The sequence below is a fragment of the Cyrtonyx montezumae genome, unplaced genomic scaffold (genome assembly GCF_038088225.1).
Source record: "Cyrtonyx montezumae isolate F1298 unplaced genomic scaffold, pur_monq_1.0 scaffold_8, whole genome shotgun sequence".
Taxonomy (NCBI): domain Eukaryota; kingdom Metazoa; phylum Chordata; class Aves; order Galliformes; family Odontophoridae; genus Cyrtonyx; species Cyrtonyx montezumae.
This window is the reverse complement of record NW_027072089.1, coordinates 64,990,958-65,011,051: the sequence shown is the minus strand read 5'-3', so window position 1 is coordinate 65,011,051 and position 20,094 is coordinate 64,990,958. Positions and strand designations below refer to the sequence as shown.

Here is a 20,094-nt window from a genome sequence, read left to right as displayed (position 1 = left end):
GACACGATAAAGATAGGAACGCTTAGTCCTTTGGTCTCTCCAGTTAGAATTCACCTGCCAAAGCTCATGGACAAAACTTTCTCTGAAAGTTCAGCTGTTTAGTTAGTACTTTATGTTTAGAAGAAGAACTTAAATGCTTTTTGGCAGTTATTGCTCGAAGGGTCATCATCAATGTCCCATCCCTGGAGGCATCAAGGCAAGGCTGGATGTGGCTCTGGGCAGCCTGGTCTAGTGGTTGGTGGCCCTGCCCACAGCACGGAGGCTGAAATGAGATTACCTCTGAGGTCTTTTTCAAACCAGGCCATTCTATGATTTCTCCAAACATGAGACATCTGAAGCATCACGCTCGTCCCATCAGCAACTGATGAAATTGCAGTCATTTGCAGTCACATTTTTTCTTAAGTAGCTATTGATTCAAAAGCACAGGTAGTCAGTTTTTCCAACTCCTGTGCTCACAAGCTTGTTGACTTCAGTGGTGCTAATTTATACAGAACTGCCTGGGTTGACATCTAAAACTTCTCAGTATAAAATTTAACACAAAATGGGCTTTTTCTACCTGCAGAATTGTAAGAAAGGATAATAACGCTGAACCTCCCAGGAGTATCTGTCTGCTCAACTACAATACATGTTTTAACTTCTGATGCTAGAAAGTGTTCGATAACACAGCTGTGTTAGCTCAGAGCTGCTCCAGACTGTGGACGTTGGACAGTGCAGTACAGCTTTTGAAACTATTTAAAGGTTCAACATTTATTTTCTTAGTTTGTTACTATGAAATCTTACATCAGTGTAATCAAGCTGCCTATGTGATTAAAAAACCCAGTGTATTTACGTATTTGTTTTTTTTTTTTTTTAATAAAGAAGAGTAAATCTTCATTGACTCCAGTAAACCTAATACTCAGTTTTACATCCAGGACTGATGTACTGGTGCTTTACCCCACCGGGCAATTAATCCATTTGCCTACGTGAGCTTTCAATTTTCAAGAAAGACCATTATCACAGCACAAAGGCAACAACTACGCGATCTGCAGATCAGATGAGAAGTCTGAGCTGTCAGCAAATTTGGTGTGGACTCTGCCACAGTTGCAGAAGTGAATGAGACTCCTGCTTTCTTACAGGAGGCTCCTGCTTCTCACTGCTCTCTGATTTTAGGAGAGTAGTTGCAGTTCTAGCTCCTGCAGCCACCAGCTTTGCGACACTAAAGTGCTCAATGGCACTACAGGTAGCAAGTGCACACTATTTCCTACTGAGGTGAGACCAGTACAGACACCAACAGATCTCGTGGGAAAAATGAAATAATTCTCAGCACATTAATATCTTTTTTTTGAATAAAACAAAGAGAATAGTTTATCACAAGATAACAAAAATATCAACTGCAAAAAACAATGACAACAACAAAAAGGGAGTGATTTATTACAGCTATTTTTCAGTGATTTACTGCTTTTACCTTTCTTTGCAAAGATAAAACATGAAACAAATGCCCAGCAGCGCATAAGCAAAATGTTGCAAACTTCTTGTTGAAAAAAGTTGGGGAAACTGAATAAAATAGGAAAAGGGTCTGAAGTGTCTTAACAAGAAATACATGTCTTAAGCTCCAGCTAAAGTAGTAAAAATTGGTGTATAAAGAGCCCGCACCCCTTTTTTTAAATTATTTTTTATAATCCAAACTTTATGGTCTGAAAGCTCATTTTATGACTCACATTCATTCCCACATGCATCCTTTTCCTAAAGGTAACTATACACTGGACTATACACTGACACTTTTAATTTAGTAAGACTGGAACGTAGCATACACTCTTTATACTCAAGACCTGGTAGTATGACATGAGAATTGTCATTTCTGTGCTTAACACAACTGGATGTTTAGATTCCTCTAGCATAACCACAAACAGTTTCCATCACTGCAGGGTTGTGTTTCTGAATTACTGAAAAGCAAGATCAAGCTGTTCCATAAGCACCAATATTAAGAATGCTTCATCTCTTTGAAAGTCACACCAGACATCTCAGCTCCCCAGTAATTTTTCAGTCAACAAACAATATATCTACTCTTCTCTCTGATAAATAATGACAGGACGAGAGGGAACGGCCACAAGTTGCGCCGGGGAAGATTTAGATTAGACCTGAGGAAACATTTTTTTTCTGAAAGAGTGGTCAGGCACTGGAATGGCCTGCCTAGGGAGGTGGTTGAGGCACCATCCCTAGCGCTGTTCAAGAAGCGTTTAGATGAGGTGCTAAGGGATTTGATTTAGTAGTTGGGTAGGGATAGTGATAGGAGGATGGTTGGACTAGATGATCTTGTAGGTCCTTTCCAACCTAATGAACCTATGAACCTACTCCATTCTGCAGCCCAAGACAAGTTGGGGCCCTCTAAAGCCCCCCTAAATAGAAGCTGACCAAAGGCAACATTTCGCCTATGCCACCACATGCTGTGACAAAACTTGTGATCAGAGCTTTCTGGGCTCACAGTACAGGCTGCAACTGCTCTTTGCCTATTTGCCCCCAAAGGCTCAGCAGGCTGCAGGGAACCCCTTTTCCTTAACACATCACATAACCCATATAAGCAGAACAGCTCATTCCAATCTCCAATTTTAATCCTTGTTTATAACCTGCAAGTAAAGAACTTACATTAAGCATCATTACATTTGATCTTGGTTTCCATTCAGCATTCTAAATCTACGGTTTGTATTCAGGTGTTGGGTTTTTTTTGTTGTAGCTGTTTTGTTTTTTGTTTGCTTTTTTCATATGGCTCATTTTAACTAAGTGCTGGCCATTAAAATGTACTTTTGCCATCCTCCTTTCACTAAAATTGTCCTTTACTCCATTAACCAGTAGCTTATTATCCACTTATGTAAATGAAAGTGTATCCTAAAACAATATATCAGAATTCCCAAAGTCTACCTTTTTTTTTTCTTACATTGGATGAAGGTAAGAAAATCTGTAACATTTCTTGAGAATTTTTTGTTTTTTAAACTGACTATGTTTCCAGTTTTTGTTGAATTGTACTACAACTGGATTAAATATAATTAAGGTGCTCTGGGGAGGCTGAATGGGCCTTCATATTTATATCTGAGACATTAAACAAAATGTTTCTCTTCACAAAGGAACTTCACTTTTTCTTAATTATTATTTTAAAATTCATGCCCATCAATATTCTAAAGCTAGAGGATTTTTTTCAGTTCTGTTTCTACTATTCCATTAAAGATAAGAAAATGATGACTTCCTACCCTTCCCTTGGGTCAAGCAAGTGTTTCTTATTTGCCTCCAATCAGTTGATAAACTGAAATGAGCAGTGTATCTGCACCTATAGAAGCCATTACCATCTAAATGTTCCAGCTCCTCTTATACCCCACAACTTTTACAATTACAGTGGTTTGTCTTTGATTAAAAATTTCATCTGTATTTCATTTTAGGCCTTGAAATGGTTTGTCACCGTTTATCATTTTTAGATTAAGTGTATTTTTAACAGAGAACTATGAAGTAGAATTTACAAAAAAAATGCTATTATTCAGTCTTCATAGTCATCTTCTTACATATGTTAAGGGTATGTTTGCTTTTATTCTTAGATCCTGTTAAACCCTTAGTTTCTAAATATCATCCAAAAATGACACACAGATATTTTAGGATTCTTAAGGCTTTGTAGAGCAATCCTTTTGGTGGTGTGGCTATATCTAGTGAATCAAAAATAAAAAGCAAAGTGAGAAACATTTAGAAAGATAAATGCAGACTCATCTGTAACTTTAGCTTGCCTCCAAAAAGCAGCCATGCTGTTGTTCTGTTGGCAAGAACCAGGAGACACTAGAGAATTGCCCATTGTTTTCTCTCCCCAGAGTCAGATTACCACTCCCCTGGCAGAAAAGCCTCTCTGCTTAGCAGTTACTGAGGACTCACACAAGACCATGTTAAATTTATAACTGCATGACTCACTATTCTCTTAAGGCATTATTTGTTTATCTATCTCACTTTCATATGTGTAAGAAATACAGTAAAACCAAAGAACCAAACAATGAATCTTTCAAGAAAGCTGACAGCTCTTTACAGAGATATAAAGTAATACAGAATATACAGGACTGCGTGTTATGGTCTACTGCTCGTAGCTGAACTGCCTCCCCAAACCCCTTAATGATACCAGTCACAGGTGCTACTTACAAACTAAACCAGCAGCAGCAGAGAACAACATCATTTTTATGGGTACTCAAGTGCACATCCATTCTAAGACAGTATTCAGTATTGTTGCTTACACCGTTGTTTTTGTGGGAGTATTTTCTTTAAATCCCTGTGCAAGACAGCATGGTTTACAAAACTGTAAAGAACTTTACTGTATAAAGGACTTGGGAAGCTACTCAACCATGGGGCAGTTCTGCTCATCAGTCCCATTAGAAGGAGCTGTGCCTAGTTATGTGCTCTAAGAACAGTATTTTGCTTTCTGAAAAACAGCAAAACAATGAGGCACCATGTCCTCAAAGAGAACAGACAGCTACTTACAGAGGCAACAAATTTTAAATGGAAACGGGTTGTTAAACATCTCTGGGGCAACCAGACTATGTGGTGTAACATTCACAGATACTGCTCCAACCCTAACCTGACTTCTGAATTAGTAAGTCATTACCTTGGATAATGCAATTCCAAAGATATTAGGCATTACTGCTTCACTCACAGCATGCATATACTTGTAAAAGACTTGCTTTATTCTTACAAACTTTTAACGAGAAACAAAAACTTTCAAGCCTCTCTCTGAAGATGTTCTTTCTAGCGCTGCTCTACTCACAGATGAAGCCTACAGACATTTCTACGTATCTGGAAACTTAGCCTCTCTGCCTTCAAAATGAAATCGTTCATTGCAGGTTTGAATGCTAGCATGTAACAGAAAGCTTTGCTCCATACTCACATGTTTATTAGCAGGTTGACTCTGAGGTAAAGATCCAGGGGCCAGCACTGGAGAGCTTGCAGGACTACAGAGTTCTGGAAATGGATTTGGTATGGCTGGCAATGATGATGTTCTGAATTGCTGCTCTTCTTCTTGTAGACGCCTACAGACACAGAAGCATTAAGAGGAGCAAACTGGCATCACTAGGACTGTATCTCCTGCCCCATCACCTGATTCAACAATTCTACAGCTACAGCAACTGCAAGCCTATTTTAGGTAACAGCATGTGAAAAGACGACCACTCATGCATCTAGCTTGTTTTATTGCTTAGAACTCAATCACTTGGGTGAATAAATATGGGAATCTTGTGCAAAAAGTAAACAGAAATATCAGCTTATACCCTCTGTAAAAAGCACTAACTTACAGGCTTCAACTCCGAGTGTCAGAAATTTAGTTAAGATCTTCAAACTGACCTAAAAAAAGCAGGAGGACATAACTGCAGGAATTTGGAGCCAAATTCCACAAGGATCTGCAAAGAAACATGTCTCCCAGTAAAGTAGGCATGCTGAGGTTGAAATTGATACTGTCACTTCATTACAATATGACATTCTATTTCTAAGCAAGTCAGCATTTCCTGCAGAGATGAAAACACGAAGACTCACCTTGAGTAGTAAACTGCAATTACACTCTCCTAGCTTATGTAACTTGTAAAATTACTATTCAGACAAGTTTTACATGCATCTCCTGAGATGCATCTCATTAAGTCTAAGCAGGACCAACACAATTGCAAGTTCCAGTCTGCAGTACACCTGTACTGCTCACACCAACTAAAGGTCTTCCAGTTAGCACAGTAATGTTAGAAAAGATGACTGTTCACCACCATGCAGACTGCTTTAAGTTTCCTGCTGCTCCTGTTACTAGGTGACTCTAGGTCAGGTTTGCTTTTAACTCCTTTGCAGAATGCACCACCTAGTGGCAACCGTAGAAGTTTCCTGTAATTGAAATGCAAACCACTCAAAACTTAATTTGACCGCTTTTTTTTTTTTTTTTTTTTTTTTGAGTTCTTCAGCCTGTTTGCAGTGACCTCTGTTATAAGAACTGGAATTACACACCTGGCAATTCAAAAGGTGCTGCTTTCTTAACTGGAAATTAGACTATGCTGCACTCGGCTCTGCCTAGAATGCTGCCATGCATCATTTATTATATCACTGAGATAAACATAAAGCAGTACTTTCAAGAGTAGTAACCATTCTGCTCTGGATGAAGAAAAGACACAGCCACTGCCCTGTACTAGAAAGGTGTCTAGATACATCTGAATAAAAGTTTTGTCATTATTTTCTTCAATGATAAACACATGATGCTCTATAGGATTTATGAAGCTGAAGTATCTTTCAAAAAAAAAGTCGCTAAGTTTAGAAATGCCAAAAACAATTAAAAGGAGTGTTTTGATTAAGATACAACAAAACTGAGTCCTCGAGAGCAAATTTGTTAATACAGCACTGTATTCAAGGTCAAACCTGAAACTTGTAAGAACAATTGCATCACTGGCTGTATAATGCAGTAACTGCATACTGCACTTCCATATAGAAAAGCTGCCTGTCTTAAGAATGTAATTCCCATAGGAAATACATCAGTGTAAAGAATTAGGAGCAATCCTTTTTAGATCTTAGATTTTTCTTCTATTATTATTGCTCCCCACTTGCCTCAGTGAAGCCTTTGTCAGCTAGAAGGAAAAGAAAATAACAAATATATCTGATTGAAGAAACAGAGATGCACATACTGACATTTCTTAAAAAGATTTAAGAGTCTCAACATTACCTATAGGCTCTCTGGTTACCTCCAGTCTGTGTGTAAAGCATTTCACTTTAAGCTTCATTTCAAAAGGGAGACATCCTAAAACACTCCTGTAATGTCTACCACAATGTGCTCAAGTGAAACAGAGTGCTCTGGGAAGAATGGTTAAAGAAGCACAAGACATTCATTTTTATTTCTCTTGCACCTTACAGAAAGCTTCCACTGAGAGATATTTTTATATATGAAAACCAGCTGAATGCAACCTCATCTATCTACATCACTCGTGATGTATAATGTCAAGAAGCTGTTAATTGTCAGTACTGCTGGCAGAACAACTTATAAACACTTGGATTTGTTTCCAAACATGGACATCGCTTCTGAAAGTCGATATCAGTCCTATGCTTCTATCTATGCCTGCTATCAAAGACACTTAAGAAAGTAGAAGAACGGCACGTCTGCATTTTACAAAATACATGGAGAATCTCTATCCTTCGCCTACCCAGTGAATTTTCTTCCTACATAAAGACCGCTGTGATGCTACAAGACCCCCAGTGGAGCCGATCTACTTCTTCCAAATGTAGATCCTTCAAAGCTGCTTCAAGATGACTTGAAGCAAACAGGGTGCAGTCCCCTGGTCCTACCTGACTGCCATAATGCGCACAGGCTGAGACCGCTGCACCTTCTGCCTGGGAGACGTGGGCTGCAGGGCGCTGGATCCTGAGGCGGGCAGCGGGCTGCGGTTAAGCTGGCCATTCTGAAGGAGCGGAGTGGTTTCCGACTGCATACTGCATGTCGAGTACAAACTTTCAAATGATGAATTCATGTCATTTACCAAAGCTTCTAGGTCCACGTCGTCATCTGAAAGACAAAGTAAAAGCAGCATGACGTATGTGAAAGTTGCAGACAAAATAAATTTGGAAAGATCGAGGACTGAATTTCGGTCACATAATCTATAGTTATATCTTTACAGTGCAAATTTTTATTTCTTTTACAGAAAAAAACAGCAACTTCCAAAAAAAGCCACTGGTGATCACGTCTGTCTTCTTCAGCAAAATGCCAGTGACTCTGAATGAAATATTTCTACCACAGTATTTACTGATCTTTAGAGTATACGTATACTATTCGCTGATAATTTGTGTGATTTTTAATTCCAATGCTGATGTAAAGCACCACTTAAACTGACACACATTTCAAAAAGCATTTCACAAATATCTCAGTTCAGCTTGTCAGTACATCAAGCGCAGATTGTCAAACAGTGTGATAAATGCCATTTGGAAGGTCTAGTACCCTAAAGACAAAAAAGGGATAGTGGCACACAAGTCATCAGGTGGAAGATAAACACCTCCACTTCCTAAGTGGGAAAATCTGCTGTTAGTTTCCTAAAAACCCCCTAATCTGGACATCTGCCTGTTTTTGAGATAAAGTATTTTGAAGGGAGCTGCTAAGTTTTTAACTGTCATTCCAAGGACTTTATAAGAAGTTTTTATAAGAAGTTTTGTAAGTTTATTCCTGCAGTGGAGTAAGGAGACTCCTGCCTTAAGGAGCTTCAAGTAAATCAACCAGGAATGTGGCACGCATGCTTAGAGAAACATCATTAGTCCCTGAGACGTACACCAACCCTTCTGTGCATGCCAATTTACCTTCAAGTAAGTAACTCGAGTTCATTTGTTCCTCTGTAACAATAATTACCCTGCAAGACAACAAAACTGGGAGCCTTTTGAACTAACCACTCTCTGAACTCCAATCTCAGTCTACTGTAATTACACCCTGGCCACAAGTTACTCTGTATCACAAGTTCAACACACTGAGGAACACACACATAGGCTTTTGTTCAGACAGTCACTGTGAAGTAACCAAGCACTTCAATTGTTTCCAACAATTCACCCTGTCTTCCCACTGTATCAACTGGCCTGGTACAACATACCACAGCTGCCTACAAACTCTGGTTTCTCAGAACTGTTCATGACAGAAATGGATAAAAGCAGAGGACCCTAACAGAGCTAGCTAACATTTACAAAGGACTATGCAGCTAAAATATGATTCCTGCCTGAAGCAAGTACTTGCATTGATACTTTGTCCACATTTTCTAGTTAAATTGTAGAATATCCTGAGCTGAAAGGACTCATAAATCACTGAGTCCAACTTGGGCCAACAGGAATAATTATTAATCTTATGATCCACTACCAGCTTTTTTTATTATTATTTCTCTTTTCTTTTTTGAGATAACGTAAGTTATTTTGTACCAGAATCAACTTTCTGGTAGGCATCATCAGAAACAGTACCACTGCACTGGCACTGCACTTGTTTTGAACACTGATGACCATAGGTCCTTGGCACTGGATGAACTGAAGATCTGCTGAGAAAATGTGCTAGTCACGTACATACATCTGAGCTCTATCTGATCATTAGAAATATTCCATTCCTCAGTGAAAGTCAGGAGAACTAGTATTAAAGTAAGAACCACTTGGCCTTCACTGAAATTGTACTCACAGCATCTGTAGGTTTGAACATGTATCTGAACAAAACAAACAAACAAACCCAACACTCAAAAAAAAAAAAAAAAAACCCAAAAAAACCCAGCACCGCCAACAAACAGGTTTCCTCTTTTTTATTTCTTTATTGTTATTTCCCTCAGTCTCTGTACTTAGCAGGTACTACAGGTACTATCCAACTATTAAGACACCTTCGCTACGCTGCACTATCTTCTCTGTCTGCTCATATTTTGTAATAGTCTAGTCCTTGCCTGCTTGGATAAAGTCATTTTCAGGCTATTCTGAGATTCAGGATTCTGAGACAGAGTTACAATTTAAATGTCATTCCATCCTCCACATTCTTATCCTGTTTGGAGAACACGTATCTACAACACCTCTTGAGCAATCGGAAGGGAACCACAAGAGTAGGAGTATAAAGAGGAAGAGGCTGGATCATTACATGGCTTTTGAATTTTATCATTCAACTGAAGTACTGGAGGACTAAGCCATAGGTTCTCAGATGTCTGTCAAGTAAAAGCTTAGCAATTGGTGAAGGAGGTGCAGAATAAAAGACCCTGGCCACAGAGTCATTGAGTGAACTACAGCCGCTAACACTGGAAGGGAAGAAAGTCAAGACATACAATCTGAGGAAGTCTGCACAGTTCTGTCCTTGAGGGTGCTAATTTATTAACAACCTAGAGAAGGCTATGAATATGAAAGGTCATTAAGTTTTCAGATGATTGTAACTCACAGAGGAACAACTAAGAGTGAGCTCAAGCTACCTGAATAACCAGACACAAAGGTGTAATACAAAGTCTTAATAAAGCACAAAATGAGGCACTTCATGCAGAACACTAAACAAACCAAGCACACTTCTTAAAGCACTCAATTGCCATTAGCAGGCTTTTAAGTGTAGTTACACACCTAAATTCAACTTCCAACAAGACAGGCAAATACAGAGCTTTCTTAATAATATGTTGCACTGAACTCCAGAATCTGGTTTCACTCCTGTAGGTTCCTCTTCTCCAGGGGTGAAGCACTGCTAATTACAGCCATCAACTCTTCCACAAAACTTTTGCAGGAGTGCAGATCATAAAGCTTTGTGGACATAAAAACCTTCAATCTTGAATTTGACACAGTTTCATCTTTATACAATAGCAATTACTGTTAAGTACCGTTATGTTGTGGAGATATTTCAGCACATTGCAATAGGAAGCCTCAATGTTGCAAGCCTGCCTCAGAAGTGCCAGCAGATGTCTCAGCCTGTCAAGCAATACAGTGCTACTTGGTGAAGCTTCTCTACAGAGCCCAATTAAATAAAAATAAAATTAGCAATCCATGGGACTTCTAAGATAAATGTTAATCACCTGCAGGTATAGTATCCAAAAGGAAATTTCAGATACAGTGCAGTCCTTCAGAGTACCTTTCCCTGCCAACCAGCAACATTCAATCTCCATCAAGATCACAACAAAATGCTGACTGGGCTGGATTTTGAGGAGACTTACTAGCTAATCACTAAATTTAAACATCATAAGACTTGAAGTCAGTGTGTTACCATGCTGGTCCTCCAAGTATGCACACACACAAATACTGCAACTGACCTGGAAGGTTTACCCTCGTTGGTTATAGCAGGCAGAGCTGCAGGTACTCAAGGAAGCCTCTTTCTTTCTCCAGCTATCTTGCAGAGGTATGCTTCCATGGATGCTAATGACTATTTCCTCAACTTGAATTAAATTCTACAGTGAAAGGAGATATTCAATGTCTGCTTTTCTTCTCTGAACTGAAGTGCATAGAGGATAGTTTATCACTTCCATGCACACACATGCAAGCAGCCTTGAGCTTTTTAAAGTTGTTTTTCAAGGAAAACATTGGCAAAAACTAGCTCTGGCAAACTCCCACTATTTACTTATTTATTTATCCATAAATAAAAGAACTTTCGGTGTTGATTTTATTTTTTGTGTAATAAGCTTTTGGTAATGGAAAAGAAACTGGTAGTTTTGGAGACTTCCTCTACCCTAAGCAAATATACTTGGCATGGCAATGAGCAACACTGCCACACCTTTCCTCTCCCCAAGCAGAACTGAAGTGCACTCCTCGGATTGAACTTTGAACTTAATTTTGCTTTTTTGCCTACAGTTTGTTAAACTTTGGCTTTGCTCACGAACTAGCTCCACTGGATGTTGCAAGTAATATTTTTGATAAATTAGATCATGATTTCAATTACAAGAAAGAATAAAAAAATCAGTCCAAGGCAAGAGACAACTCTGTTATAAAAATAAAACCACTATCGAGTTAGTAAGCTAAGCTCTCATGCTCCATAAAAATTAAAGTACTTCGAATACCATTTGACTGTTTTTGAGCATACCACAGTGGGATGACAGCCACTCACTTAGGTTTGAGTAAACTTCAGTCTGTGCCTAACCAAAGGACTTCCAAGTCCCATTTATCTTTCTGCTTCTAGTCCTCCCCTGTCCCCCAGATCCTAATTTATTTACTTATTTTGGTCCTTGCTGGCCTTGATGTGTCAACTCAGTAATGGGAACAAGCAGGATCCTTCTTATTCTGAAGCAGGATAACGCTGAAGTGAGTTCTGCACAGCTTCATCTGTGGCAGCCTCCTGAATTAAGCAGGTATTTCCACAGCTGTCAAGGGGCTCGTTACATTGAAGAGCTTCTGTTTACTGGAAAAAAAAAAAGCTGAACATGGAAAGAATCCTGGCTCTGGACTAGAGACTAGGTTACATTTTATTTCTCTAAATGGCAGCCCAGCAAACACCCTTCTCTTTTACATACAATCTGGGCAGCTTGTAGAGAATGCTCTGAAAAACACGGCAGGAATTAAGTCAGCTGTGATAAAACTGTATACTTATATATATAATTTCCTTCTTGTTTGCTCACTTCAGAATTTAATTCTTCAGCCTTACTCCTCGTATCATTTCACAGAAAAGACCAACGTGAATGCTACTAAGAATTCAGCAAAAGAATTATAAAGAGGTTGTACTACCTCTCTGTCTCCATGGAAGTGTATTTGATACTACAGGTAACATGACAGTGTGTACATAAACAAGTACTTGATATTACAGTAGGACAGCTGCTGCTTTTGATCTTCTGTCCCCTTCTGACAGAAAAGCATTACTACTGTATGTCCCTCCAGAACCAAGTCCAAATGCTGGTTTTATAAGGTTTTTCACAAATTCCAGCCACTAAAGCTTTTTGGCAAGATGTCAGCATTGAAAACACACAGTGCTGTAAGGATACACAAAGAAATCCATTCTACATAAGCCACAGTCCTCTGGTCCCTTCTTCCTCTGAATGTTGTAAGCACATTTTCCATGCTTACACAAACGTCTCAGCTCCCTCCATGACCTGCATCAGTTCTGCTGATGCCACAGGCACCAGTTGCCTATTTGGACTTGCAGTTCGTGTTACCTACAGGCCCCTGTGCTTGCAGGCACCTAGGACTTGAAAGCTACTACACCCAAGGAAGATGTATGCAACAGAAGGTGGGTGATGCAAAGCAATTTCCTACAATTTCCTTTGACACTTCCTCCGTGATCTCAACAGAAACGCTGAATGACGCATCCCAGCTCCCAGAACCAGCTCCACTTCCACGCAATCAATCCTTCTGATGTTAAGAACCACAGAGAGGCAGATTTGCACGAGAAACAAAAAGACTAGCAACTAAAAACATCTACAAATCCTACGCATTCATTCTGTTTTCCAGGTCTACCACTGGACCCAACTGTTAACAGTATCCAAAGACTGAATTAATTCAACATCAGAACCCTGCAGGTTGGTTGGTTTGTTTGAAGTAGACACAAGCCCAGCTTTGTCTCCCACAGTCATCATCAAGTTCAAAGTGATCTAGTCTGATTTTAAAATGTCAGCCTTGCACCTCTGAACTCCTCATCTCTGTGTACCCTATAAGTGCCCTCATGGGACTCTGCACTGAAGAGCTGTCTACCTTCTAAGTAACATCCATCATCTTAAGTGAAATACTCTACTCCACACTGTAACTATGGTTGCTGGCTTAAAGAATGTCGCATCAGCGTACGTGCAGCATCCCAAATGCTAAACAGATCATACCATGAAAAGAAGAGAAAGAAGCAGAGATGATGGCCTGTAAATGAGTGTGACAGTGAGACAGGCATCTGCAATCCTTGAGCTCACTGAAATGCCACACACAGAAGTCAACAGGGAATTTGTAACCACTCCAGTATTCTCCAGGCAATTTTTTAAATCCCATGTGCATCTAATTCAATCCCTGTCAAAAAGGAAATATTAACACAAAATGCAGGCAAGTAAATTAGTGGGGAGGGGAGGGGGAATTTACTTCATAAACATCTTACTAAAGGTTTATTAGACTCCAGTAATGTTCTTACAATATGCTTTAAAAACTTCTTGAAACAGAAGACAAACTAAATTGAACAAAATTAATGTTGCTAGGTAACAACTACAGGAATGAGCTACATATGAAGGGTATTCTTCAAAATTAAAGCACTAATGAGTAACAAGAACAACTAGTTACAGGTTTCCTACAGAAGGAAATAACCATAGAATCATCAAGGTTGGAAAAGTCTCCAAGATCATCTAGTCCAACTGCCCACCTACCAACAGTATCTCCACACTAGACCATGACTCTCAGTAAAACATCAAATCAAGGTAAAGTACATCTAATAAAGATTTTTAATGGTTCTGCCTTTTGATGAGGCTGCAGTTATTCACAGACAACTTCAAGAAGCATCTCCCAGCATGCACTTTCCCATTTGTTACCTAGGAACTGTCAAGTCACGCTGCCCCTTTACTGCAAAGCACTTACATTTGTCATCTCAACTGAAGGCTGCTTGCAGTGGGTTCCACCATCACCTCTGCTGCTGAAGTACTAATGACTTTGCTATGAGACAGAGTAACCTACAGAAAACTAAGAAAACATCTAGAACACCTAGAACAATGATCATACATACACCTATGAGGTTTATTACAATTACGAGAAAGAAGACAGAAGAGCTATACTATGGTCAGTTCCTTTTACATGCCCAAACACTCCAGTTAGGGAACACAAAGCTGGGAAGACTGAATCTCAATATACATTTTCTAGGAAGATGCAGCTTAAAAAAAAGAAAGCTTAAAAAAAAAAAAAAAAAGAAAACAACATCCTTAAAAGAAGCATCAGGTGCAAATTTGAACCAAACCCCAAATGTAACACCAGATGATTCAGTGTTACTGTGCAGGCAGTAGGAATGACCAACTGCTGGTCAGCAAACGTACTATACCCTGGTTCCAGCAGTCATTGATGGCAAAGCTCCTGTCAGCAGCAACCACCAGCCTTTCAAAAGGCTCTTTGCACAGCTCATGTTTGCAGAAGCAATGATGTATAGTAAATAGTGAGTAAACAGATCACTTAGAGCAGTCTGAGGTTAAGTAGACCTCTGGGAAATTATCATTCCTGGGACGGTTACAAAATCCAGTCATGATTAATTTTCAAGAAACTGGTAACATCTGCTGGGTTCAGTGGTTTCCCTGAACCATTTTATCGTATCACCTGATTTTAACATACTAGTTTAAGAAAAAGTCTGAGAAAGAGCTTAAATGGAAAGTATGTGTCTGGCTGAGCCTAAAACCTAAAATCCAAACTGCTTCAGTTTTACAGGGGATAGTAAGTAACACTGACAAGAGAAGAGACTCCTGTAAGCACCACACAGGACACTGCGGGGCACCATTTCCAAGTCCAAACCTGGAGCTGGAAGAGACCAATACTGAGGAAGCCTAGAGAAGAATATAGCCGTTCCATCAGAGAAAACCTCGATACATCATCCTTGATACATCATGGGGTAAGCAGACCCCAGAGCAGAAACAGAGGCAACTGTGAAGCTTAAGTCATGATCATGACTTAAGCCCTTTCCATACACAGGCAGAAAAAAAATTAAAGAGAGCACGTGAACGAGTGCATGAGACCATCAGACCTACCAAACAACTAGATCAGGGACCCTCTGCTCATACCCTGTCTTACTGGTAAGGTGAACTGGATACCTCAGTCCTGGTGCATCATCTCTACAGCAAAATTAGGAAAGAGAGCTAAGCTGTGGCGTTCCAAAATCGTAACGGTGAGAAAGCTGTCATTTATCCTTCCAAAGAACACAGCTGGGTAACGCCTGGCATGCCCAACAGGGCAGCAGAACTACTGCTAGACTGTGGAAGCCGCACAAAAATTAACAGAAATCCCACTCTGGCTTTTCAGAGCAAGGGAAAAACAGCACTGACCTACTGACCTGCTACAAGGTACTTCCAGTCCAAACTCAGGAAGCACAACACCGGATGCAACAGATTGATGAATTGAAATACTGTCTGCTGGCCACACAGTAAACGCTTGGCAGACTGCATCTCACATTAGAAAGCCATATTTATGGGTGAGCAACTTTTAAGAGGATATCCTGTATCGGCATGAGCTGCAATTTGACACAGCAAGGGCCAGGTTTAGTCAAATGTTTATTAATACTGCATATTTTTACACTGAGGAAACCAAAGAAATATTTTAAAAATAGCACGTTCTCCTTATGTTCGTTGCATGAATGAAAATGATTGTTTTTTCAAATTTATTCCACCATTTCCTCATGTACGTATTTCTATTCATCACACTAGTTTTAGATATCTTTTTTTTTTGTTACCCATCTCAGAAAAACGAATAGAGCACAAATCACGTACACACACATAAATAAAACTCAGACAAGTCAGAGTTCAAAAAGGAGTTAAAACGGATACAGATGAGAAGAGCAACCATGTCTTGCAACCCTCAAAGGAAAATAAAAAATGCAGTCAAAGCATCTATCGCCTTCCTTCAGGGAATCTATGCTCTCTCCCTGATTAATGTCGTAATGCCTAGCCACATAATCCCAGCTGAACATTACCTAGGACCTGATATAAATACTCCTGCCAGGATTAGTCACTCCCATCCTGCCAAGAAAGTCCAAGCTTCACCCCAACTCCAGGGTCCAGCAACACATAGCCTTGTACAGAGCTGCTACTCACCTATGGCCGGAGCCCCAAATATCCTGCTCGGGGCTGCAGGGCAGGCTGGGGACAGGGGCTGTGTGCCTCGAGCAGCAGCATCACTTTGCTTCAACAGTGCCACACTGCAGCCTGAGCAAGGCTTCCGTGTGATTTAAGCTGGGGGGTCCGCTAGTGCATCCCTTCGCGCAGGGGCAGAGCCAACACTGCAATGTCATCATCATTAAATCAGGCAGCTACCTCCTCATGCCAGATAATCAGAGTTTCAGTCTTTGGGTCTTCAAACCACAAGCTTTTAGGATTTCCTTGGAACAGTTTTATTGCTGGCTTAGGGAGCACTTTGAAGAGGATGTAACGCAAGTTCTAGCAGTTGCATGTGGTAATTAATGAATCAGCTACTCCTCTGGCTTAATTAAAGATTGCCTTTTCAGAACATAATAGTTACCTAGCTGTGATCCACGTATCAGCAAAACAGACAACAAGAATACATCATATTTTAGGGTACTTCTAGTCAGAGTTTAGTTAAGAGAACTGAAATAACCAAAAAGTACAGATCTTTAACACTGGAGTAATTTGGGATTCTTTTACCAGCTGGTTTAATAGTTTACTATTAACTCCAGCTGTAATTTCAGTAAATTACCTACAAGAGACTGAGCTGCAGGAGTGTCGTTCGTAATTTCAACATCAAAAAAGTCTCCTAAGAGCCTCTAATTGGTTACTCTCTAAATTCACAACTGAAGTAACAGTGAGTGAGCTTTGTTATGTTAACATCATTTTATTACAGAGGAAGGCGGCTGCTGACAGATATTCTCTTAGTTTCCTCAGCATCACCTGCTATCAGCTTTCCTTATGCTTCTTTGTCATCTATTTCAGGGTATTCATTTAATTCCACGTCCACGTGAATACCTTGCCCTTGGGTCAGAAGCCTGTTTCAGCCTTTCTCTTCCCACCAGTCTAGCTCAGGAGTCAGCACACCGAGGTCAGGTGCAAAACAAGGAGCTCTCCCCTGACTCTGCCAGCAGAGGAAGCCCAGCAACAGGGGTGGATAATTTCAGAATTGTAACTGTAATAAGGTATGAACCTCTCTACTGCTTTAGAAGGGAACACCACAGCCCTGTCGCAAAGATTCGCAGATGGCATAGCATATTGCTGCATTCACATCCCAAATGGCTGCCTGGAGACACTGCCACATGCGCTCCAAGCCAGGACATGGGAGCTGGGCTTGGAAAGGGGAATGGGCATTCCCAAATAGCACCTTTACCCCCAGTCCCAAGAGCTCCCATTGGGGAACTTACTATTTTTATTTTAATTATAAATACAGGCTAAAAACAGGTCAGTAAAAATGAAGAACACACAAAAACAGCACCGAAAAGGAAAAACCAGAGATGCTGGTTACAGAGAACTGTAAGGAAGTTTCCTCAGCTGTCAAAAAATCTCCCCTACTCTTGTGTCACTCTACATGACCACGCATTACTATTCCAACTGATATTAATTCAACTGCTTGCAGTCAATCAGCTGAGACCAGTCACGATGCAGAAGGAAAAGCAATCTATTTACCAATATATCTAGGCCCAAGAAAAACAGATGCTGTTTGCTTCTTCTAGAATCAAAGAATCCTAGACAAATCAGGTTTTCTTTTTAAATCAGCTATTCAAAAGCTTGGTCCTTCATTTTTTCACACCCTGCAGGCAAGCTGCACCAGTTAAATAAGTTAGGATCAGGTTAACCCAAAAGCAAAAGCCACAGACATGCTTCACTGAAAATCCACCATAGCTCTATATGAGTCAGATCCCAGGGGTCCAGTTTATGCTCATTGTCCTTACAAGATCCATACACTCAATTTTACAAGTTGCACACATTCCCAGTATAGTAGTCAGGATATCACGTGATTCCTAAGGACCAGTCTGCTGCTCTTCCCATCCCATCCTGTTTCACAGGGTTGTGGGCAGAGACCTGGGGCTACCTCCATGCACACCCACAAAGCAATACTGCTATCTGGACAGAGAACACGTATTTCTCTTTGCTTGTACCCTGTTAACAAATGATGCCTGTTTGTAAGGCATCCTCCACTTCCTCCACTCCAACAGCAACCAAGCCCTGTAAGCCTAAGGCAGCTGCATCCATGACAAAGGACACCCAGGACCCCAGGTACATCACCATTGGCCAGAGGTTAGCCTGTTCATCTCACTGCATTTCACATGTGAAACAGAGCCCAGAAAGGCAGTAAAAACTGCCTCCTCCACCAAAAGCATGCCCACAAACCCAGAGGCCTAGGCCTAGAAAGAGGCCACAAACTGGACAGAGCTTAAGGCAGGCAAGAAGCATAACCATAGCACCAAAAAACCTTGGTGTTCTGATGAACTTCCTCAAACGGCTTTTTAACAGCAGCAGCAAGCTCAGGTTAGCTGCTACAGTAGCAATACCCATCATCGTCCAAGCAGCAAGCTGCTACAGTTTCAGTCACCAAACTGGAGAAACCTGCAGCTAAACAGTGCTGCCACAGATCCTTGGAGGGAGACCTGCGTTTGGCACAGACCATAGATTCACCCCGATGTGTGTTTTTATTCTACCCAGTCTCTAATACTCATCATTATTTGCTGAATAATATTTTAATGGCTACACATCAGGGTACAAGCTATACACACCCGCAAATCTTGCTGAGTTCACTGGGCACATCATCCACTTGCCATTCAGCTACAAACCTCCAGGTTAGAAACTCTGTAATTTGGGTGGGCTTTTTGTTTGTTTGTTTTGATTTTTATTTATTTTTTTAATAAATAAGAGCAAGCTCATAACTAAACTGCAAAGACAAACTCAAAAATTAAAAGTCCCGTGATGCCGTTTTTAATATACAAACTTACAAACATGCAAGCTTATAAAAACATACTTGCATATGTAAGCTTACAAGCACAAGAAACGTCTTAAGAAGTGCTAACAAGATGCACAGTGCAAAACATGTCCTTGCGCAGTAACGAATCCACTCAGACAGTGGTGCTATAGCATACCGTAACCATGCATGGCTTCCAGCCTCACTCCGTGCATGTCACAAACTGCCCATAATCTTGATTTGGACAGAAAGACTCAAATGTTGTTACTGCAATCCCAACTTCATTAATGAAATTGCATACTAATTGCTTTGGTCAATAGCACCTTAAACACTTCAATTACTTAAGAAGCTGCTTGCTGTCAAGAGCTACAAATGTAGCTACATCTTTCATCCCGTATTTTGGTTTCTTATGGATTTCTTTTGCCCCACTTTATATCTGCTGGTTTTCTTTGTTTGTTTTTGTTTTTATTTTGTTTGTTTGGTTGGTTTGTTACTTTTTTAGCTGAAAGTATCATTAGTTTGACAAAGGCTTATCTATTCTAACAGGCAAAATGAGATTTAAGTCAATTAAGAAATTCAGACTGATCTTCCCTTGATACTTCCTGGCTTTAGGAAAAGTGCTGCAAACTTCTGCATCCTCAGTGCAACAATATCAGCTGCTTGGAAATTATACATTTCTCAAGTACCCTCACACAACACAGCTCGCCATCCTGAAGGGCTGTCAGGAACCACTTGCAGTGCTGTGTTTACATAAAGGCAGAAATAAATAGTCTAGCACTTATCACAGTCAGGTAAGTTCAAAGACAGAGATGACTGAGGTTTATTGATACAATGCTGCACTCTGGGGATAAATATTACTGCACAAATGATAAATTACAACAGTTCTTCCACAGACTTTGCCTAGTTTATCAAACGAGGAAATTCATCATTTTTTCCTCTTCTGTCACATGACCTTAAAAAAAATGCTGGCTTATTATATTTGCTTATGAATAATAAAGAAATTTCAGTTACATAAGTATACTGGTACACTGTTCTAATTCATTTTGGAACAGCTTTTACACCACGAGAAGATTTTTCAAAGCTACGGGCACCATAAATAATACAAAATACCACAATAACATCAAAACAATTTCCTTT

General features: G+C 40.1%; 1 protein-coding gene across 3 annotated transcripts in view; it reads right to left on the bottom strand.

Moving 5' to 3' along the window:
• GRB10 (growth factor receptor bound protein 10) overlaps window positions 1–20,094 on the bottom strand; it is a 136,658-nt gene that overhangs the window by 47,461 nt on the left and 69,103 nt on the right. For all 3 annotated transcript variants that reach the window (XM_065751717.1, XM_065751716.1, XM_065751719.1), the window contains 2 exons: window positions 7,297–7,513; window positions 4,883–5,024 (listed from right to left, as the gene is read on the bottom strand). In XM_065751717.1, the coding sequence (XP_065607789.1) occupies window positions 4,883–5,024; window positions 7,297–7,513 (359 nt within the window). The remainder of the gene's footprint in view (window positions 1–4,882; window positions 5,025–7,296; window positions 7,514–20,094) is intronic.